Source organism: Synchiropus splendidus, chromosome 14 (genome assembly GCF_027744825.2).
Source record: "Synchiropus splendidus isolate RoL2022-P1 chromosome 14, RoL_Sspl_1.0, whole genome shotgun sequence".
NCBI classification, from domain to species: domain Eukaryota; kingdom Metazoa; phylum Chordata; class Actinopteri; order Syngnathiformes; family Callionymidae; genus Synchiropus; species Synchiropus splendidus.
In genome coordinates this window covers 19838275-19861871 of record NC_071347.1, presented here as the reverse complement: position 1 = coordinate 19861871, position 23597 = coordinate 19838275, and the positions used below count along the sequence as shown (strand labels likewise).

The 23597-nt window shown below is 42.2% G+C and overlaps 1 protein-coding gene across 2 annotated transcripts in view; it reads left to right on the top strand.

Moving 5' to 3' along the window:
- Positions 1-23597, top strand: part of st3gal2 (ST3 beta-galactoside alpha-2,3-sialyltransferase 2) — a 43300-nt gene that overhangs the window by 4526 nt on the left and 15177 nt on the right. The window contains exons 1-2 of one of the 2 annotated variants that reach the window (XM_053884914.1): positions 8277-8422; positions 19467-21358. In XM_053884914.1, coding sequence (XP_053740889.1) covers positions 20987-21358 — 372 coding nt within the window. In that variant the 5' untranslated portion in view covers positions 8277-8422; positions 19467-20986. Of the gene's footprint in view, positions 1-8276; positions 8423-19466; positions 21359-23597 lie in introns of those variants that run through there. The other variant, XM_053884913.1, reaches the window with a different exon arrangement.

Here is a 23597-nt window from a genome sequence, read left to right as displayed (position 1 = left end):
CTGAATATTAAGACAGTACAAAAAAAGGCAGTCCCTGCAAAATAACAAAAACGTTGGTGTTTTAAATGTTGAGGAGCACAAGAAACTGATGATTCATGACATTGAATCGTATATTTAGGGTTCTATGGTGTAGCAGTTGACGTATTGGCCTTACACACCATTTTTTATTTTTAACAACACTCATGACTACTTATTTGTATTTTGCTGGATATTTGCCTCTGGCCATTATTATAGCTTCATATTAGCTGAAAACAAGAATCAATAATTGCTTTGTTTCTCCTCCTCATGCAGTGATGTAAGGGAAAAAAGGAGGCAAAATAAGCAGAAAAAATATAACAATTGAACCCAGGACCGATACCGATTTTTTTCCCCCCAGAATGAGTCGTGTTCTTGCATTTGAGTACTCACTGATGCCAATACTGAGTACTTATGCTACTTTGAATTTTGATTTGAGTGGTTGTTATTTGAACAACAGTCCTTATCTCACTGCAGTATGAACAGAAATTCTACAAAATTGTCAAAACTGACTTTCAAAAACTGTGTGCTGCCGTTAAGGGTTATCGGTATCTGATATCGGTATCTGTGCATTCCTTCCCTAAACTCAACACCATAGAACCTGAAAATTGAGAATGTTGAATTGATCTCAAAAAAGTCATGCTGATGACTGGCCTGAGATATTGGCGTCATTTTTATGCTCAAACACCAAGTGACTCTAGCTTATTCTGTACTCAAAGAGAAATGAAGAAGCTGCTATTTAGCTATTGACCCATCTGCTACAGCCGAGAATTCAACTGTTTTATGCTCATTTCCCATTTTTTGTGTGTTGGAAAATAGGAAGAACTAAATAATTCACTTCCGTGGTGTGAACTGCTGTGAACACTTGACATTGTAGGACAACAAAGCTGAATTTTGGTCTGTGTATGCTTCAGTCTAGACAAATAATCACCTGAATTGTGAGTTTCAGACACACATCAAACATAGATTAAACCATCCAGGTACATTATATAATGCTGTAATGCCTCTCTGGAAGTAATCCCAATCTTTCAACTTTTGGTGGTTTAGCCATCAAATCTGTTCAAAACAAATTGCATTAAAAGCTTAATCCTGTTAACCGACAGCTGACAAACTAAGCTCAGAGCAGAGGGGCTTCTAATAGGATTCTCTCTGTGAACCATGTGGACCACACAAACACACACCTCATCCATGCCTGCTGCTGTCTAGGAATACAGAGGACGTGCAAATCCTATCTGGCGAATTCTCTCAGGATTCTCTGGACGTTGCGCAATCAACTAATCTTCATGTAAGCCAAGGTCCAGGAACCGATTTAGAAGTTCAGGATCCCGAAGTAGGCTTGTCATGAAGCAAATGAATTGTTCAATCATCCAAGGTTGTGTGAAAGAAGTCTGACTCATCCCCACATTGTTTATATTTAATAAGGTTTGTAAGGCGGATCTTGTCACCTGCCGGCCTGATTTTGAAGGACTTCCAGGTCAGAAGTTCTTGGAACCATGGAACCATATGGCCAGATGATAACTCGCCATATGGTTCCAGGGGACTAGCTACCAAATGAAGATATTTATTGTAATTGTAGTTGTTTATTTCAGGAAGACAAGTGCCTCAATTCTGACCAGTTATTTGAATTGTTGTGTCTTGGAAGGTCAAGTTGGAGGAAAAAGAGGGATCATGGTCACAGTTTGTGTGTGAACGAGAGAGAGGCAAGTGACAAGATGTCAGGGGAGAGAGTGGAAACAGTGTTGGGGTGAGTCATCCAGAGTAACGTGCACAGATGACAGGAGGTGAAGAAGAGAATGCGGAATGGTGGAAGCAGGTGGAAATTAGTTTTTTATGTGGCATCAGACAGCAAGAGTGAAAGCTTTCTAATACAGTTGTGGTTGCTGTCATGATGTATCAGCCAATCAGGTGTCTGAAGTCTGGTGCTGCTTTTTCGGTCGGAACAAAGGCGTCGAGTAGTGTCTCTAGTCAAGTGACTTTTGTGTCCTATTTTAGTGTTGCCAGTTTATACATTCGGCTTTGAAGTGAAGCACATGTTACACTTTCGGCAGCATATCCTGACACCGTGGGCAGCCCGTCGCTGAAGGGTATAGGGTTCGCTCTGGGATGTTGCTCCTTTAAAGTGCCTCGAACTACCGTGTGTTTAAGTCAAGTTGACTTTGAGTGAGGGGCAGAGACATATAAGGTGCTATTTATACCATTGTAAATCATTTATGATCGTCCTTACACTCCCCCCCGCTTGGAATGTTTCCCAAGGAAGGAAAGCGTTTTTACTCCATAAAAACACCTGCATGTCAAGATGCAACTTGGAAGGCTGAATTCGGAATCAATATAGGATGCAAAAGACACTTGAATTTAGTGGCTATTTCATGCCTTGGGAGTGAGTGTAGGTTGAACCAACATCATCTGTGTAAAGACAACGCGTTTCTGTGTCAGTAGAAAACTCCATCTATTCCATGAATTTATGCAAAAAAAAATCTAATAAAACTATTCAACATTAGATTAAGGGTGAGATAATATATCTATCTCTTCAGATACTAGAGACCTGGTCACCTTGATGACAGAGATCTAACGCCAACACAGGAAGTTAGTCTTCTTCCAAATATAACTGCAGCACTTGACTTGATGAGAGTGCATTTTCAGAGATACAAACGCCTCTAAACCTATACGCTCTTCAAAAACCTCCTCGAGGCCTCTCCATGTGTTCAAACCCCGAGGCTTCGGCAGCAAATTTGGAGTCTAATGAGCTGAAGAATTGTTTGAAATGTATCCAATTGAAACCTGCCCTGTGGGGAAAGGCCCATAGTGCAGTTAAAGAGCTCTCATGAAAGACTTGTAATACAAAAGAAATACCTGGCTGATTTCACAGCCAGACGGGCGCCTGAGCCCTTCAGCTTTTCAAAGAAATTAAACAGACGTGGTTGTGCAGGCGACGTGGCAGGAAAGGACAACGTGGCCCAGGCTTGGGAACAACTGTTGTGCCTAATCCTATCATTTTAAACGACTTACATTAACAACAGTTTACTCTTTGACACGTCGGGGCACTTTAAGTCTGGTATTCATGTGGTTATAATTCTGATTAATGGACTGCTATAAAGCATAGTGAGTATATAAGTTTGAACATTCCACTTGGCAACTGTAGATGTATTCCACAGGCAGTAATTGCTTAATGGAGGATACTCTATTTAATATAGGTTTAATGTAGTTCCCGTCTCCTGACAGCTCACGCGCCCTTCACTGATGCTCATCTGCAAAATCGAAATCTGCAGCTGCAAGATTAAAAAAGTCATTCTTGTCTTATTAACTTGTCAAGAAAAGCCCAGATTAGATTAATCCGATGCCCTCTGCGCAGATAATCGCACACAGGGACTCAGTCACTGCTGCTCAAAAGAGACACTAAATTATCGTAAATTCAACGTTTGCAGCAGCTTCCACTGCGTTCCAGGATTTCTTTCAAGCATTTTTATTTTGTAAAGTGCTTTTAGAACAGGCTTTATTTTTCAACTGTGGCCAGTTTGTTCTCGCTGATGTATTTTTATTTCGCATTTTTTTTAACCATAAGAATGCATTTCAATAGTAGCCAATATCGTACGCCTGAAAACTGGATTAATTTCTGTCGCAACTACTTCCACCATTGCTCAAATAAAATGCATTGCATTTTGCAATGCATGCAGAAACTCTATGCCGAGCTTCAGATCTGGAGGAAGCAATTCAATCCCGGCTTGGCTGTAATGACAAAATTTCATACCTTTTTTTTTTCAATCATATCAGTTTCATCATATTGAGCGTTTATATTTCTATGCAAGAGTTACCGCATTAAGAATTACCGTAGACTGACTGGCTTTAAGCAGAGCTGAATGTCAACGATACCTACCAATAATGACATACCTAATAAATGCACATATTATTTTTTGCAAGATGTCAAATTGACTTCTTACATAAAAATAACAATATATCTCAGGTCCCAGATGTTTGTGGGAGTCTCCGCGTGTATTCTCAGAACTGAAGTTACATTCAAGTGTCTCTATCAGTTCTCACTTCAGCGCCGAGTCGGCGCACAAATTGACCAATCACTGGCCACTTAACAAAAAGAAACTAGAAATTGATCATGAGCTGATTCCCATTGTTTGCCAGCACATGCTTCGTTTTGAGAGCGATCATTGGAAGACAGTGTGTATGTATGTATGTGTATGAAACACTTCACTGCTGTGCATGTGCCATACTGTTTTGGCTATTCACCGAAATAGCGGTGTATAAAAAGGTAGCACTTCAGGTTGGGGAACACATATTCACTATTTATAAACGAATAACTTTTTTATTTATAGTTAACACTTGGTTATTATGGTGTTGTTTAGATTGAAATTTCGGTGACTATTCCAGGGTAAAACATCGGTCAGTCTTTACAACACACTGATCAATATTTTATACTAGTTAATAACTGGTTAATCTCCAGCGAATATACATACAAATTAATTGTATATTTAGGGAAATAAATCTTCTCTAAACTAAAGTGTGACCAAAAATGAACATCTTAGCAAAAATAAACATTGGTGTTCAACAGTTTTAGTACAATGGTACTTTATGAAGTCGGAATAGAAAGAATGGTGTTTGGAATTTCCCCAACAGTGTTGCAGTCAACAAATTGTTCAAGTGTGAGTTTATGATGTTTGTAATTTGTTGCACAAATGGAAAAATGACTTATTTCGTTCCTACAGCTCGACATTTCAACAAAGCCCATGCTACTAAATGTACTGAAACGTATTTACACGCTCCCAGAATGCCCGCGAGACGTCTCCAAGCAGCAGACTCCAAGGCCAATTGTGTCACTTTTTACCCGAATGATTCGGATTGTTATCTGAAATGTCAGGCTGCTTCTAGCAATGTGTCAGTACGGTGTGAAAAGAACCTTGTGTTAGTTTTATTTACTCAGACAAGGACAAGTTTGTCCGTCTAAATATGCGCGAGTGCAGGAGTGTGAGGAGCTGTAAGCTATTTTATTAAAAGTTGAATGTCTGTATTCATGTGTGGGCTGTAGTTTTCCGCTTTAAAACCATACATAATTAAAACACAGGCAGTAAAGTCCGATCAGGTCAGCTGCTAATGTGAGTGAACATTTCTCAACCATCCAACTCTGCGATCACTTCTGACTTTACAGCACCGTTCTTCCTGTCCGTTCGGGGGGACTATAAAAGCTGACAGTTTAATAATGCTCTGAAGACAAACCAGATATTAAATTACATTTCTGAGTCAAGACAGAGGATAATATATTCATGGACATCCACGCTTTGGTGCAGCATCACCAAGGCTAGCTGGATTGTCTCGCTGTAATTCATCCTCAACAGTCTCCCTGGTTATGGCTTCCTCAGCGAGATAGTGTTTACAGTCCCTCTTCACCAGCCCTGTCCGATGAATCCAGATATGAGGATGCAATAACCCTGACCTGCTCCCAGTGTGATAGTCCTGTACTGGAAAGCACACTTCATCAACGCTCTGAGAGGCTTTGATGCTACTCTGAGTCTCAGACCGGTTCCTAGCTGTGACTAGCATAAGGCAATTCAGCTCTTGGCGAATTATCTGGAGGGATATTCGTCTCACATTTTAATAAACAGAAGCACCAGGGGGAGAGGATCATTACTGAGCCAACCAATCTACGGTTGCAATTGTCAGAGATTAAGCATTAATCTTAGACATATTAGCCAGGATCTGTTTGAGGTTTTATTTGGTTTAAATGTGCTTCAGAGGGATGTGAGATTTAAAATTGATCTCTTATGTGAGCATCATCTTGATCTTCTTCAGGATGGTGATTTAAGTTTCCTTCTAACGGAAGAGTTTTTCCCTTGAAAATTAAAAAGACTACTCTTCATGGAAGAAAAGCAAGAATCATTTTATGAAGTGTTTATTCAAAAATATTTTTTAAATCACTTCTTAAGATTTGAGTTGGTAACTTCTGTAAATGTGAAAAATGTTGGATTAGTAATACAAAAATAATTCGTTTTTCATAGAAATTAATCTATTTTATTATTATGCTATCAGTATATTCTACAAAATAAAGTAGATTTACTTACTTAACTTATTCTTCATTTTGTCTCAAACAAAAATACAACTTAAATGTAAAAAACACTTATTGCACTATAATGCTCCTAATTTTAAGATGTCAGTTCTGATTTCATTCTTAAAGTTATCCTCTTCACGCCATTGTGAGGAGCTGGGGTCCATTTGAGCTGCTCAGGATGAGGGTTAGGGGACACCCTGGGCAGGTACAGGTCCATCGTAACGGCAAGCCTGGATGAACATGCGACAGAACATGCGTCCGCTCCTCAGACAGGAAGTTCCCCTCAAACTATCTCCGTGACCCATAGTCAGGAGTGGCTCCAGGCCTTACTGCCACTTCATTCCATCATCCCCCACCGAAAAACGTCTTGCCTCATCTTGTCTCTTATCCCTCTGTGGGCAATGATGGGCACCTGGGGTGAGCGAATTGCAGTCTCTTTTTATGAAAATGCATTTGAGGTTGACTAGACCGGCTGACCGGACTCTGACCCGACAGTGCTTTCTTACTCTCACTTCATATCGCAATCGCTGTTCATCGAGGCGGAAGTCAGGGTGGCAGTGTAGCGTCCACAAAATAGATCTTGATTATATCATCTACTCAAATCCATGTGGAGTTGTGCAGTGTCTCATATTTTAGTCACTGATGCAACTTACCCTTTCATTTCTTGCTGTTTGTACCCAGTACTCTGGAGACGCAGGCCTGGAACCATTTCCGTTCAGTTGGAGGGAGCATGTCCTCAAGAGATTGGAAGTCTAAAATAGCAAAAAGAGAGAAGACCACAAAACAAATACGAAATTTGGCGCCACAAATTATCCTCTACCAAAGGTTAGACTGTGACACAAATGGCGGCATCTGCTGTTGTGTTTGTGTCCAACTGGATCAAGAATCTATTGGTTGGAGTTGATCATATTTGGAATAAAAGTCTTGTATTTACCCAATATATGATGGAATATATAGGTAGTTTGTCATCAAATTTCCACACAAATTTGCATTTAATTTCAAATGCTATCAATGTGACTAAATTCTAAGTGATCCGTGATATTCAGTTTTATTCTGCAGCTGTGTCATTTTAGCTGTGCGAGGAGTTGACGCTGGGACATGTGACTGCAAAATTGTTCGTTTGTAACAGGGAAAGATTTGAAACCCTGCAGTACTAGAGGTTGTACTGGGCCCCAGACTCTCCTCTTTGTCTATTGCTCTGTATTCTTCTGGCTTCTTTTGGAATTAAAGGCTGAAGAAAAGGGAGCTGTTGGTGCGAGCACTGGAGTAAGGTCCTGAAAAACAAGCAGAGTGGACAAAAGGGAGCCGTGAAACTCATGTTGTGGAGGGAATGTGGATGTTTGAACCACAAGTGATCGACACTCACTCCTCAATGTGGTGATCATGTGTAAACAGCAAGTGAGGAATGTGATACGAGCAGAGTCCATATAGAGGTCAGAGCTGTGACCTGCATGCAACTCTTTATGCTGCGTTGCTTTTCACAGTGTCTTCCTTGATAAAGTTGCTGATACACGCAGGTGAAATGCCATGCAGCATAATTTGGATTTAAAATTAATTTGTACCTCCTGTCCTTCACGAGGACGTGAAGGCTATGAATAATAATTTGGAATAAATAATAAAGGTCAGAAGAGTAACGATGAACTTGATGCAAATAACCAGTGAAATGGCTCGTTCCTATGATCTAAATTGGAGTCCTATATTGTGTTTCTTATGAAGTACAAGCTACAAGAAACATGCTGTTTTATTTCTTATCTCTGGTTCAATGAAGTTCTCCCATGATTGAGGTGGCTTTTTACTTCAATTATAGTGGTGTTACTGAGCAGTATGCGCGGTCATCCCTGAGGTTGTTGGTGGTTAAGTCCAAGTCATTTTTTTTGTTTATTTTCCATGTCCTCCACAGTACATATTTATGAATGTGGGACAAGCTTGAATTAACTCAAGCACACAGTTAAAAATAGTTTTATCGAATTAAATCACAGCCTCTGAAGCTTTATATTAAATGAAAATGAGTTCATATGCAGCATTTGAACCATCAGGGAAGGTGGTGTCTCTATTTTAAAGCCAGTGTGTATTTGCAAATACTGTCTCTTGCAAGCTTATTTTGGTGTCGAAAAAGCTGATGTAAATGTTGCCTTTGAAAAGAGGCACTTTAATGACTAAAGAAATGCTATAAACGGTCCATTCAAGGATCTTCTTTATCACAGGCTCCCATTCAGACGCTGCCTGGAGATAAACAAAGACTTGTACATAATGCACATATATGCACGCATATGTGAGGAACAAACGGTCACTAGATGTTGTCATAAGATGAAGGTAATATGTTCTAAGTGGCACATCCAGCTGCTAGACTCCCACAAGGTAAGGAGCGCAGGTTTATCTTCTCTCTGGTTTTGTTCCTTGCCTCAGTGGGAGTTGGCTGAGTTGGTCTGGGAAAAGGATGTTTGGCAGCGACAGATAGGACTGTCACCCCATGACCTGGCTACAGATAAACTGATCAAGACGAAATGAGATGTCAGCGATTGCACTCAAGTAACCTTTTACTTGCACATGTTTTTTTTTTAGACTGACGATTTAAGAACTGCACTTTTCGGATTATGTTAAATCTGACTTCATATGATGAGTAAGATTTTAAAGCAGGTTTGGTCAGTGTGCTGCTTTGACTTCTTGGTGTGTAAATCCCTCTAGTTCACAGTGTGGTTTTTATATCATAGCCTTTCTGCTATCATGGAATATTTTATCTTTCTGACTTTTATATTTCTACTCATTTACATGTAATTTCTGATTTCCATGAAATTAAAAAGGAAGAGCAGGATATCATATTTAACAAAGGACAAGGAAGAATGAATAAATAAATATTTGGAGACGGATTTTTTAAATTTTACTTTATTTTGTTCCAAAATATGTATTTCTTTCAAAATGATTTTACTTTTCACTGTCCAAACAAATATAACACATTTTGAATGATCCCCAACTGGCTAGTTAAAAGCCAGACCGTTTTCATTTTAGCTGTTGTGGGCAACATTTGGTCCCTTGAGTTTACCTTGACTACTGGGCCAGTGTTGTAATTTGAATTAAGCTAGTCACTCACCATCACTGTTGACACATTAAAAAGGACAACACGATGAAGTAACGTCTTCGTAGTTGAACATGTATCTCACGCTCAGGCTATAAATGACCTCTTTCTCTCCCAAATCATAAAACATAATGTCTCCTCTGGGTAAGAAATGTTTGCCGTCGTCTGTAAATAGCCGATTGTCAGGTTCCGTCACGGTAATGAACAGTTCATGCTACGGTTGACGGGCTGTTGCCAGCAGAAGAAAAGCTGTATTCATCATGTGTAGCAGCAGAGATGGAGGCTGACGGTCCATCATCCCTCTCTGATAGTTCGCACATTATTCACACTTTTGCTGACAATACCAACACAAACAATGACGCACAATCACACAACTGCCACCGGAATGTCTCGTGTGATTCATTCATAATGGGAGTTCATTAGTCACGTCATTCAGCTAAAGAACTCCAACTTTATTTTGCAGCATAATTTGTGTTCTGAATGTCCTCCAGTTTTGATGTAGCTCCCACCTTCCTGGATATGTAAATTCCCATCTGGGCTGATTATCGCGGTGGTGACTCCTTGTCAGTTTTTCGGGCCTTTAGGGGGAAGGTATGCTGATAATGTCACCTGCAGTCCGAAGAAGTGAACTCTGTAACCCCCATCATGCAGATAAACCAGCTTCATTACATCCTTGAAACTTGAAAGTGTTTGTGTCAGCAACTTAATCTGAATCCAGCTAATGTACTGTGATAGCCAAGAAGACCTGTCCCTGGATTGATGACGCCTGTGTGGATGAATGATGTGACATGCAAAGCTCAAGAGCAGCTATTCGGCCCTCACAATGTCAGTAAGAAATATGAATTGCTTTGTCTTCTGATAAAACTTTTAATACTATGTTGAAGCTGGTTTAGTGTTCTGGCCTCATCTTCCAATTTTATTTATTTACTATTTATTTGACTTTGCTTCACATTGTTTTCCTCCTCTTTTCACAAAGTATTGCTTATATGTATCTGTGGTATTATACTGTGTCTTGCGAAGCATAAACATTTGCTTTGTATTTATTGTTTTCTAATTGGATGCTGGCCTGGTATATGCTTTTCATTTCCACTCCGGAACCAGAAGTTGATTTTTTTTTAAATGACTGTGCTGTGGATAATTAAACATCTTATTTGTTGCAGTAATTAGGTTTATTTTTAATGGCCGCGCTCGCCTCTTCATTTAAAGTTCCTATCACGATTTGCAGAGGAAACACATTCAATAAGGAGTTATATAATGAAGCTTAAGACAGATCTATAGATATTTGTTCATTTTCCGGCTCGAGGGATTTAAAAGTGAAGCAGAGCTTTGCCACCGGATCTTCTAATTATAGTCCTGCTGATGGAACATATCTCAAAATTTTCACTCAGCAACAGCAGAATTATGCAAAAGGCTGCTGACATAAAGTTGGGGATTCTGACTCACCCCTCCTTTGTATGTTGTGTGTATGTGAGGGATGTTTCGCTACATCATTCCTTTACTTCATAGCCTCTGATGTTTTTATGATCTTGGATTGAATATGGAAATTGTGGGTGGGAAACAAACCGAAAACAAGAATTTGCGCCATATTAGAAGCTAGTTTAACAGTGCTTTTGGTGGATCCTGATGCTTGTTATCCATCACTGACAGAGGTGTCAGTTTAGGGGGCTGAGGCGTAGGGATGCTGATGGACAAAAAGTATCACTACAGGTAGTCCTGAAAAAAAGGTGGTTTTATCTGTAGTTGTCTTTTTTTAATGTTTTAAATATTTATCAACATGAGTGTGGAAGTTTAGACAACTCAGCCATCACCAGGAACTGAAGGGAGATGTCAATGGCCTATGAGCTATGAAAGCTTCTGGTCGGCCATGAGAGTGTTGTCCTCCGTCGATTGTTTATGTGGGTGCAGGCTTTAAGCCTTGAGGCTGCCGTGTCTTTCTTTTGCTGGAAGGGTTATAAGAAATGCATTGCCTTAAACAATGTGCCTGTTTCCTCAGTATGACTGACAGGTTAGATAAGCCTTTCCCTGTAAGAGCTTTTCTAAAACCTTTGTGTTGTTTCTTCTCTGAAAGTGCTCCGAGCGCCTGGTCAGGGTCAGTTCTAAAATAATGGAGACGTCCGTTTGGCTGCATGACTATAAAAGACTTTTTCGGAAACACCTTCAGCAAATGTAGCTTTTGAGAAGTACTTTAGTCTGCCCGAGGAAATCTCTTTTGTCTCCCATCTGGAAACACTAGAGCCTTGATAAGCCTGGAGCGGCGCAGCAGGAGGATGGCACAAAAACATTAAATTAGCAGCAGAAAGATGAGAAAAGTCTCCCAAAAAGAGAAGACAATCTGGAAGATAAGTGGTTATTTATCCACCAATTCACATGTCGTTTTTCATGGGGCTGATAGGAAAACTGTAGCCATGGAAACGTGGTGCTTCTTCAACAATCTTTATACAAACAAATACATTTGATATTAATTGAAGAATGGTACAACATTTGACATAGAAGCCCCAGTTTCCCCAGTTATAGTTATTTTAAAAATCAAAACATAGATGCAACTCTGGCTCTGTATTCTAAAAAATCATACAGCTCTGATTTAAAAGGCTTCAGACTGACAGTTTTTGGACCATGGGAGGAAACCAGTGTTCAGCATCGACTGAGAAAACGTTATTGACAAGATGAGCCGCCAAAAACAAACCTCCAGTTGCTCCAAACTTGCGCCACATTATCATGATGGCTTTCGCACATTTCCATTCTGTACATCTCTGAGCGCTGATTTTGCAGTTACCATGGCGACCGGTGATCCTGCCTATCAAAGGTTAATAGCCGAACAGACAAGATCGGACACGCCAACTCAGTAAGTCTGGTTGTTTACCCAGAAAAATAGACGTGACCCTGCTGGAGTGTTTCACCTCAAACAAGCTCAAGAGGAAGCTGTTTTTCTGTGGTTTGGTTGCTCTAAAATTCAGCGTAACACAGATGGAATGTATTTCTTTTGAGTTTTAGTCATGCTCTTAGTTAAGTTTCTGAGTGTGGAACCATTGATAACTTTCTAACTTTGACGCGCGATGCTAGGTGTTAGCCGCCAGCTCCTTTGAAGATTGTTGCTAACAGTTAACATTGCAGCAAATATCTCAACTGACAGTGAGGGAGCGAATATTTTGAGTCACACTTCACTACTATAAATGTTGATATATCCCAGGCTAAGGGGCCCCACTGCCGCTAAAGTGCTGAGAGAAAGCATAGAGTGGTCTAGTTGTAGTTTCAGAACAAGACGCAGACTGTAGAACCAGCATTTTACAGCCCACTATTTATTTCAATTTATATCCCATCATTCAGTGCCACTATAGAAGAATTTAAACATTCAATTTTTCAGGTTTTCACAAATTCAGTGGTCTGGGATTTTCTCTCAACAACATATGTAAGGTATATTTAAAGCAGAGTTACATTGCACGGTACATCATTAGTGTGAGATGTTTTAGGTTTGGTTGATCTGTAAAAACAGCCGCTGACTAAACAGATCGTTCTCTTTTTCTAAATACTCTTGTTTATACTGTGCAGTTTATCCCAAAATGAATGATTCGTGCAACTTATCGTCCGTCTTGGTCTTGGACTTGACACCCAGTCTTGGCTGTGTCTGGTCTCAGATTAGGAATACAAGTATAGTAATTTCAGGCTAAAATTGCTGAAAACCGTGGGAGAAAATAAAATAATTTCGGTTTATATGTGGCGCATTAAATAGCGCAGAGAAGAAAAACATAGCTGGAAATGTGTGTGGACAAATCGCCTCGGTAAAAAAGGACAGCCACCCACATTGATAGCGAAGGACAATTCAGATCCGCCAGCTAAATTGAATGTATGTTTTTGGACTGTGGGAGGAAAAAGAAGGTGCCAAATGAAACCCACACAAGAGCATTGTCTGCACCCTGGTTGGTCTAGAAAATATAGCAAGCCATATTTCAGTCACATTCTGGGCTATCATTGTAGAGGCTACGGTTGTACTGTAATTGGTGTTGACTGGGATCTCAAGGAAATCAACCTGAAGGAGGTGCAGGTAATGGAAAATGAAAATGACATTTAGAAAAGAAATGGTTGGCACCAGAGTAATATGCACTTCTTAGTGAATGGGTGAGTGACTTTCGAGAGGTCAGGGCGTATTACTGCTTGGTTGTGTTATGGTTGTAGACGCGGGGCGGGACCCAAGTGCAGTGGTGAAAGAGTCACAGGAGGCAGGAGCGAGTTAATACAATTATTTAATGACAAGATACAAAATATATAATAAAAGGTGTCACCGAACCGGGAGAAGAAAAACAGAAAACAAATTCAGAGCGTCACCCAAACTGCAAAGAGTCCACAACGGAATGAGTCCAAACGAAAAGCGTCACCGAACAGGGATAAAGAATGCAAGAGGAGTCTGTAACAGCAGAGCAAACACACAATGTAAACTAACAACAAAGTAAAGTATAGAGGTCGTCAAAACGATCGCACGAGAAGGGATTAACAGATACAGACAGAAAACCAAGAAGCCGCAGGGAGAACAGAGGGAGTCGAACTACAAAAACTCTGAACACCAGGGTTTACAAATAGTTAAACAGAAGATAATTTAAACGACAGATAAATGTACGACGGCAGAGAAGAAGGAACAAAGCCGTTTACCAGTAGGAGCGAATGAAGTCGATCTGGCCCACGTTGCTGGAGTCCAGGTGTCCTTACTCACAGATGATCGGGGTGGCTCCAGCCGTGTGCCACAGGAACAGGAAGAATGGGGGGAGAAAGCAAAACAGGACTCAAGGGACCAAAATAAAAGCGGAATCATAACAGTTTGGATTAGATGCTGCGGATCTGAGTGCATAGATACTTGTATTAGTCAATAGTAGTAGTAATGTGTGGCTGTTTTACTGCTCTGTGAAAACATTCATCAACAGAGTTTCCTAATCCTGGGAAACATTGAATAATGGATATTGTTGTGAAGAGATCTGGAGAATAGTTTTAGTGTCAGTGAACACAAACAATAAAAGAATAACTGAGTCATCACGGGAAAGAAGTTCTGCCTTGACTTCTCTCTCGTAGAACATCCATAAGTGACGCTGTTAAAGCTCCTCCACTGAGACAGCGTCCACGTTGTCCTTTTGGTTCTGGTCTTTGACAAGATAATGATATGAATTAGCATAATGCAGGAGACTGACGGAGACGGCTAAACGGGGGAGCAGCTCTGCTTAAATGTCACGTCTGTTTCCTCGGCGGGAAGCACATTCTCTGGAAAGGATCTTTAGATTTTCAGGTTTCCGTTTGCGTCCGCGGATGATATCATTAATTTCTTGACATTTCTGCTCCGTGTGGGAGTGGAGCTGCTCCCAGTGTAAACCAAACTTGTCCATCACTCGGTTCACTTAATTGCTCCATCAGCGCCACTGTAGGCGGCGGGAGCAAAGGAAAGGACGGAATTAGCATAAAGATATTGCAAAGATGTGTGGGCGTGTTGTGTGTCGGAAAAGTTTAGTGTTTCTTATGAAAATGCAGAAAGTTGATTTTACATATGAAATGTGTCATTTATGCGGCCACACTTGATTGTTTTAAAGCTCCCACACCTGCCAGTTAAATACACATGACATCGACTCCAATTCACGTTTTAAGTGTCTAGTGAAATAGAAACTCACAGTTTGCATTTACCTATTGTTGCACTTCTGTATTCCATTTAAATGTTGAACAGAGAGCTGACTACTAGCACATTAGGCTAATATTTAAGAGGACTGTGTGAAATATTTATGTTTCTTTAAAGGGTTGGTGAGCTTTATTGGGCTGCCTTTTCACCTGTTTAAATGCGTCATAAAATGTGATTTTGTTCATTGCTTTCCACTGCAATAGGCTTCAGGGGTCAGTGGTCTATTTTCAGCTGCTGCACAAGCGAGAGGCAGGTTACACCATGGACACCAGTAACATGTTTGGCTGTGTCCTGGGGCGAACAACGTTCATATTCATTTAACAGCAAATGTCAATAAAGCACACTGTGATTGGAAAAGTAGTTTAAACAGTGCTTTCTTTGAATTATATAGGTTAATTTTAGCATTATGCTTCTCTGTAGTTAGCTTCAAAAAATGCACACATTTGCTGCTTTTTCCATAAATTCCTTTTATCAGCTTTGGTTTTTTTTTATAGGTATTTTCTATTTAATTATATATATAACTTCCATATTAACTTTCATGATCTCCGCTTGCTGTCCTGTCAGGGGCGAAGCTTGAACACTGAGTAGTTCGTGTGATCAATGTGCTTTGGTGATCTGGGTTTGGTTCAGAGTCCTGCTTAAGGTTAGCCATTTCCTTTGGATGGTTAAGTGAGTGGCTGGGGAAAGGGTTATGGCAATGGCTGGACCCCACAAAGATGGTGCGACAAACCTGTGTGTGTGTGTGGGTGTTTGTGTGCGCACCAAACACCCAAGTTAAGTGCCTGACTTCAGTGCATACAATGTTGGAGGGGTTGTTATTCCACTTAGTATTCTCTTCTGACTCTTTCAACCTGTCGGCAGAACACTGCAATTTCACACAATGACATTTTCAAGTCAAAACACTGCCAAATTAGAGCTGTGTGAGCCATACGGTGATGGGAGACAATAAGAATATGCAGAACGAGGGAGACAGATTCGCGAGACAAATAGAAACAAACTGTGCACAGATGAGATTTTGAAGTGAGAGCTGAATCAAAGAGAGAAGCAGAAAGTGAATTAAAGACATAAATCAGCCCTCCGGCAGAAGAACCTCTGTTTATCTATCACATTGAAACCATGCAGCGCTTTACTTTGGCTGTGTGTGTTCACGCTGACCAAACAATCGTTGCAAAAAACACATCAGAATCAACATCAGTGACTCCAACAGCGATGGCACGTCAGTGATTCAAACAGAGGATTCTAGCGTACGAGGCTCTTGTTGTCATTTGCAGGGATAATGGGATGTGAGAATATCACCCCTTCTGTGACAAGCAAAAATCGCTGATGGGACATGAACAGAAGAACGTAGTGGCAGATGAGAAGAAGAGTTCTACCCTCGTTCTGCTTGTGAGCGTCTTTGATTCGCTCAGTGGAAGGATGCAGTACCGGGCAAATTCTGGTAATCCATAATGAAAGTGTAACCCCAGCAACCTCATGCTTGATAAGCTGTTGAGGCGGGCGGAAGGATTGTGAAATGGAAAAAGACAATAAAATGGTGCGTGTGTCGTGCAAACTGAGCAGACTACTGCATGTTTGCCACAGTGACTTGATTCCGTTAGATTGAAGCTGTTGCCTTTGACTGCAGGCTCAGAATCTCCAAAGCCTATTTGAAATATCAACACAGTTGAGACTGGCGAGTGAAGGCTTGCTCATTTTCTTGACGTGGATCAGGACTTTCAATCGCTAGCCTGGTGTTTGAACTGCTTCATAAAATGAAGCTTAAATGTGTGATCATTTGACCAGACTTGGCTTAAAGCACGTCTGACTCACTCAGTCAGTGACTGAATGCTAGAGAGTCTCGTTGAGTCAAGTTGCTCGATGGGAAAGGTGCCTGACTCATGGAGTTGAATCCCACACACTATCGCTGAAGCACTTCCAGCAGGGTGATGTTTTATGGATCGCAGGGTATTGGTTGGAAACTTGTGTCCATTCATCTGTTTCCTACTGCTTGACTGAGGTCAGGTCATGGTTAAAGACCAGGCGTTTCCCTCAAGAGGAAGCTCCTTCAGCTCCCTTGGGGCTTCCTCTTGATACTTCCAGGCAATATCATGGCGTTCTCCATGAGGTTCTTATGCACTCTCTATTCCAGACACTCCTTTTAGCCACCTGTGTCTGCAACCTCATTCGGTTAGTCACCACCTAAAGGTCATGACCAGGTCATGTGATTGGTAAATTTTGTCGCAGCACTTTTCCACCCCACCTTACGCTCCATTCTCCCAACATATTTGAACTCCTAATCCTGAGGAAAGATCTCTGTTTTTTTTTCGACTTGATTAGACTCTGGTAACCAAAACATTCGGGATTTGAATCAGTTCGGCATTTCTAGTAATAAGACTAATTTCCTTGGAGGAGCAGACTCCATCACGACAATCTCTCGATGGTTGTTTTTCTATCAAGTCTTTGCATCTTTTCAACTTATTCCTGTTCTACTGTTAGTTGTCTCCTCATGATGGTGGGTATTCTGCACTCATAATAATGTCAAATGTCGTCTTGCTATAAATGAGAGTATGTTGTCTTAGAAGATGTTGAAACTGTAGAAACAAATGTAGAAGCAACATTCCCCTGAGTTCAGCTCAAGGATTTGAGTTTCCATCTTCTGGAGTCTGGAGTGAGAGATGTTTCACTCTCACTATATTTAATAGTGTTTTTTTCTGTGCACCTGTGTTTTCTTGTTGTTTCAAGGACGAGTTGCTTCCCCACTTCACTCTGGCAGACGTTTCACTTAAATATTACATGCTGCTTTGTCCTTGTCTGTCATTAGCTGCATAATCTTGCTAGAGTGAGGCAAAGACCATGAAGGCAACATGTTGTGCCACTCAGGTAAGCAGAAATTGGAAGTGGGTGGGAAGTAAGCAGCAGATGTTGGATGCGGACTTCAGACCTGCAAAAATACTGCATCATGTTGTCCTTTATCTTCTGAAATAAACCACAACTTGTGGATCACTTTAAGCTCTAGGGAGTGAACTGTCCATGGAATCACTGTTCCATTGATGCTACAGTGTGATTCTTATCAAGTGTTATGTGTTGTGAACCCACCTCAGGGGTCCCGCTGCCAGTGGGCCACTGATGACCCCAAATATATTCTACATCACATTCTTTCCTTTTGACTTATGAGTCTCACAAATATTAGTCTGTGACTGGAGCAGCTAGAGGGGAAGTGGGTGTGTGCTACAGGCTTGTCGAAACCCACCAATCCAAGTGAATCCACCTAGCTACAGTTGCTGGACAAGTTTGAGTCCCACACATCCAAGTGAGTCCCTATGATCTGACCTACCTGCCTCAGACTCATTGATGTACAGAATCCCACTCACCTGAGTGAGGTCAACAGGAAGTGCGTCTGATTCAAGCAGAACATCCGCTGTGTGAACACTGATGGTGTTAAAGAACCAAGAGTGGAAGAACAGGCTACTGAAGCATAAGAGGAAGAGATGCAGTTACATTGACAGCGGACACAGTCGTTTAAACTCAGCAGGTTTGGAAGATTTCACATTTTAATGCCAACTTCTATCGACTTGCATCTGATTAAATCCTCCTCGCTTCATTTAATTGGGATAAGAGTGAGGGCTGAGAGGTAGGAAATGGACGAGGACCCAGAAAACAAATGTAATTGGAGGTTGTGATGTCTTCTTGTATGACTAAAGGCTCCTCTGCCTCGGTTTTATGTGGCCCCAGTGGCATAACAGTGTCAAAAGCATAGCAGAGTTAAAGCAGGGGTTTAAATCGGCCTTGAGGGAAATGCCCAGTATGTCAGATTACCATTTTGGAATGGCTTGGAAGTGAGAATCAGTGACTCAAATCTGATTTAGAAGATCACCAGAGGCCAGTGTCGGACTAAAGAAACGGTTCTTTGAGTGGCCACTTTTACCATTATATGTCTTCCGATCAAAACACTGACATTCTTGTATTCAATTCGAAATGTTGATGTATCAGCATCAGGAGATGCCACAGAATTGTTGACCTCTCATAGTGAGTTCTGGTCTTTCTTATGGACTTGCTGGGTCTCACATATCTTTGGTGATTGACAGGAAGTCTCTCGTCTCTAGAAGTCTCTAACAGGCTTGTTTAAGCCATGTGTGCCCCTAAGAGAGACCTCCGAACAGGTCAAAACTCGTGGAGGTTGCCAAATCCTCAGAGAAGGTGCAGTAGATAAGGAAGTATGTCGGATCAACATTTGTCTTTTAAGGTGTGGGACTTACTGTTGAATAGCCATGGTTATTAGCATGGCGACTTTCACTGTGATCTGACCACTGTAAAATAATGCACAGGATGTGTAAATAACCTTACCTCCCCATGTCCAGACCTCTGAGTTTTGAAGACAAAATGGCACCCAAAAAACCTTAGCTGTTCCAGTGTCCTAAAGATAAAGACACATTCTACAGTTTACCCTACAGTAGGTTGCTCCCAGTACCAGAAACAAAGTTTCTTGAGGTGCAAGTTCATGGATGATTGTGATGCTCCAAATCCAAATGTATCCAAGGTCTTCAAGTGGATTTCAGGAAAATGACTTTTCACATTTACATTCTGTGGTGATTCGGTTGGGTTTTGAAGGTGGATGAAGCTACACTGCATCAAACTGTTGTGTCAGCTGAATTCGAGACATGAAAGTACAGTGATGTATCTGTCTTCTTCTGTTCTGTCCTCAGGTTTTTCACGGACCTGGAAATCAGTCCACCGTACAAATTGTTTGGACGTCCCCGAACACACTTTCCTAGCCTTTAAGGGGGCTGCTGTTTGTGCCTTGGATGGCCAGGAACCAAACCAAAGTTTGCTGCAGACAATCTTATGTTAGCGTGAGTACAGCAGGTGCTGTTGACTTGGACTCACTTGGGGGTTGAAACAATGAAAAGTGAACAGCAACGGCCGCCAACTCACCAGCCCCATGAAACTTATCCTTCCGTCCAAACTCAAAGAAGCTCTTTGGCGCAGCTGTAGAACACAATTATACAGGCGCCACTGGCAGACAAGACACACACACACACACTCTCTTGGCCGCAGGACAGATGCTGTCCCCGCCCTTCCTCCTCTCGTCCTCTTAAAGCCAGCTGGAAAGAAGATGAGATTTGGGCTTGATTGGTTTTGTCTCCCTCGTACCCTCGCTGAACCTGCTCGGCCGCTGATGGGGCCTTTCTTCGGTTTTTCTGGATGACTCATCTTTCTTTTCAAGTACATCCATCAGTCCACTACATACTGTTATTGGAAATTCAAACGACACTTATTTCAGATTTGAATATCTCTAACCACCGGATGGTTTGACGAGCGGAGCGACATCTTGAAAACTCACGATGGAGGGACTGGACCGAAGAGAATAATTTGCATTGATTCAAAGTCCAAGAGGAAAGAGTTTCTCAAATCTAAGGAGATGAAGGAATTTCTTTTAGGACCAATCTCCTCCCTTTTACCACTCCCCCATCTCTCTCTTTCCCTCCCTCTCTCTACTGTTCTCCTGTAGCCTGCCAGCTTTCTTTGGCTGTGGCGCATCAGTGCAACAGAAAAAAAAAGCAGAAAAGCGCTTGAGCCTTTTCCTTGATCATTTCCGCGGATGGAAGCGCAATCGATGTGGACCTTTTACTTCAGATGGGCTGGTGATCTGAAAAATGGACGGAATGAATCTTGAGAAATGGACATAACGGGGGGCCACGACAGAGAGACGGGGAAAGTTTAAAGAAGGGCAGCTGAAGAGGCAGGCACGGCTCGCAACGAAATAAAGGGACTTGAGGCTGAGAATCCAGAGTGAATATAAACTGTAACTGCGAGTGTGTGATGAGCTGCCGAGGAGAGAGTCCAGAGGGAGAGAGTGTCGCTCAACTGTGAGACTTACGGAGCGTGTCACTTTGTTTTTTCGTCAGTTTGTGAGCGCTTGTGTCGTAGACCTTCTGTTCTTCAGTGACTTCAATTCTCCTCTCCACGTCTCGGAGGTTGCTTCCGCCGTGAGAGCAGCACAGAGGGAGCTCTACTGGGGACAGTGGCAGGCCCAGTGGTGGGGACATGGCCGTGGGGGGGCCGCATCCCGTCCTCCACCCTGAACAGAGACAGACGATGGGGCTGGGGATCATGGGGAGGGGGGCCGTTCCGGGGAGCTCCCAGACTCACGGAGCTCAGGCCCTGGCTCAGCAGAGGAGAGGCTACCGGGGTCCGAGGTAGCAACGGCGCTGGAGGTGGCGGGATGGCAGGCGGTGCTGAGAAAACTGGAAAGGGTCGATGCTCCAGGAGAGTCTGGGTCCTCCTGGGCACGCTGGTCCTCATCTTTCTCACCTCGCTCTTCTTCTCCGTCTCGCTACGAGGCAGCATCAGCTTCAGCTACCCTGAGCCGCCGGGCTGGGAGGAGTCCAGGCGGGTAAAGCTGGTGCCCAACTATGCCGGCGCCCACCACCAGTTGCCCACCGACACCCAGACGCAGAGAACATGTGCCTGCCCTCGCTGCGTCGGGGACCCTGGAGTTTCCGACTGGTTCGACGAGAACTATGACCCTGATATCTCCCCTGTGTGGACCAGAGACAACATCGAGCTGTCCTCGGATGTCTACTACTGGTGGGTGGTAAGTTACACCAATTTTATTCTATTCATATGTTTAAATATAACTTTATAATAAGACTTTAGTGTAATTTTCCACAAAGATTTGAGTGTGTACCCTCTTCTTTGCGTATCGTATTGTGTTGAAGTCTACGCAACAACTGATTATTCTGCGCTAGCATATTTACTGTTCATCAAGCTTTGAAGAAATAAATAATAAAAACACTGAAGTCACTAAAATCACAGTGTGAGTGAAGGAAGACTCTCACAGCGAGGCAATATAAGCATAAATGTGTTTACATGCCCATTTCATAAACGTTTGTTGTTCTTTTTTCTAAATCACTAGAATAAAAGTGTCATGTCTTCTGTACTTTGCCTCCCACGTCCTCACCACAGTCAGTGATGCTACTCCTCAGATTTAAACAAACCAGCATTTGTCCTCACAGCGGTGCTGAGGAACAAGACAGCGAGAGAACATTATAGAGGAAAATACTTTGATGGGAATAACAGTAGAAGTGATGAATACATAAACAGAGGCCTGAATTTTCTTTTAGAAAATATAAATTGCAGACAAATTAACTTGTAATTGTGTGTGTGTGTGTGTGGTGGTCTGCCTACTGTAAGCTGTCCAGGGTGTCCCTGCCTCTCACCCCGAGTAGCTGGGATGGTAGCCTAAGAAAGAAAATGGATATTTACCAAAGTATTATAATAATAATAATTTCTAAAAACATATACAGTTCATTATAAAACCTTATGTTCCTTTGAGCCAAAACTGTCTTGTAGACTGCTCGCTCAACTTAATAAAGTCCAGGTATTCAGATTATTTAATAAAAAATACAGCCAGAATAAAGTCAGGTAAATATAAATTGAGTGAAATAGCAGAAGGTAAAGTCACCAAAAAAATGTTTATTTTCTTCACACGCCTTCCTTTAAAGTCAAAGATCTGATTAGAGATGATGCAAAAACCGACGTCATTATTCGTGCCCATGGAAACTTTGTGTGTGTCTTTGATGACATCAGCAGCGGCATTAGACGTGTTTGCGTGTAGGTCACATGACTAAGCAGATGCGTTCCACTGGGAAAGTCATCATCACAAATCTTCATCCTCCTCATCCCTCCTTGTATCCAAGCCAAGCCGTGCTCAAGCACAACATGTTCTCGGTGTAACTCCTTCGTGAGAGACATCGAGATTTCAGCGGCTAAATAAATCTCCCCAAACATTGGTTTGAGAATTGAGTCTCCCCCACGACGCTGGCTCTGGCGCGGCGACTCTCCAGCAGCACAAAACTGCAAACACTGTTCTGCAGCTGCCAAGGCATGAGGTCACTCTGCAACAGTGTGGAGAAGAAGGGCTGTCTTTTATATTCTGGAAGAGTGAGGTAGTGAGTGAGAGGTGACGGGGAGAAGCAATTCGGTTCGACCTGACTTAGCGATATATGGAGGTGACCCGGACCTCCATGTATCTCCGAGATCTTCATGCTCCATCTCCATCTAGAGAAGAGTCTGACAATTCTCAAAGTCCTGATCCGTGAAAGAGGAGCGCTGACCATGTGTCCAGAAAAGGCAGGTGACAGGGTCCAGCGGTCAGCGTCACGGTCAAGGATTGAGGCGAGTCGATAAAAGAAGTGCCGGAAAATCGAGCAGATGGGAGCTGGATAATCTTACAACGGGCGAGAGGAGGAGGGCGGGAATGTTAAGCAGCGGATGATTAGCGAAGAGATTGACAGGTGTGGGAAGCCAACATCGGAAGATGGGAGAGGATTCTGCGCTAGGCGAGTGAGGCGGAATTGTCGTGTCTTTGTTTATGACATCACCAGGTGTCTCTTTCTAATCCAGCGATTTGAAAGGCTTCGCGGGATGACAGCAGGCTTGTTTTGGATCATTAAAGGAGGTTTGAACAAGGAGGACGCCAGTCCGTGGTGGAGTCTGGAGTCAGAGTTCGCTCAGTTAAGCAGCCAGTGTGAAGCTGACTTGACTCCTCTCATAGCATCTGTGAGTGGCCACTCAACTCAAGCAGTGGTCCATTAATTTCCGACTGCTCACTCAAGGATTGTGCCGGAGGGGCAGCACCTCTCACCTTGAAATTCCTCCGGCTCTTCAGGGCGAATACGAAGGCGTTTCCAATGTATATAGTCTTTCTATGGTGTCCTGAGTGAGAAACACCTCACTCAGCAGCGGTTAAAATTATGTATGTATTTATGCAAATTTCATTTTTAAGGTTCAGTTTGAGCTCATATATCTCAATCTGCCGGTGTGAGTTGTTG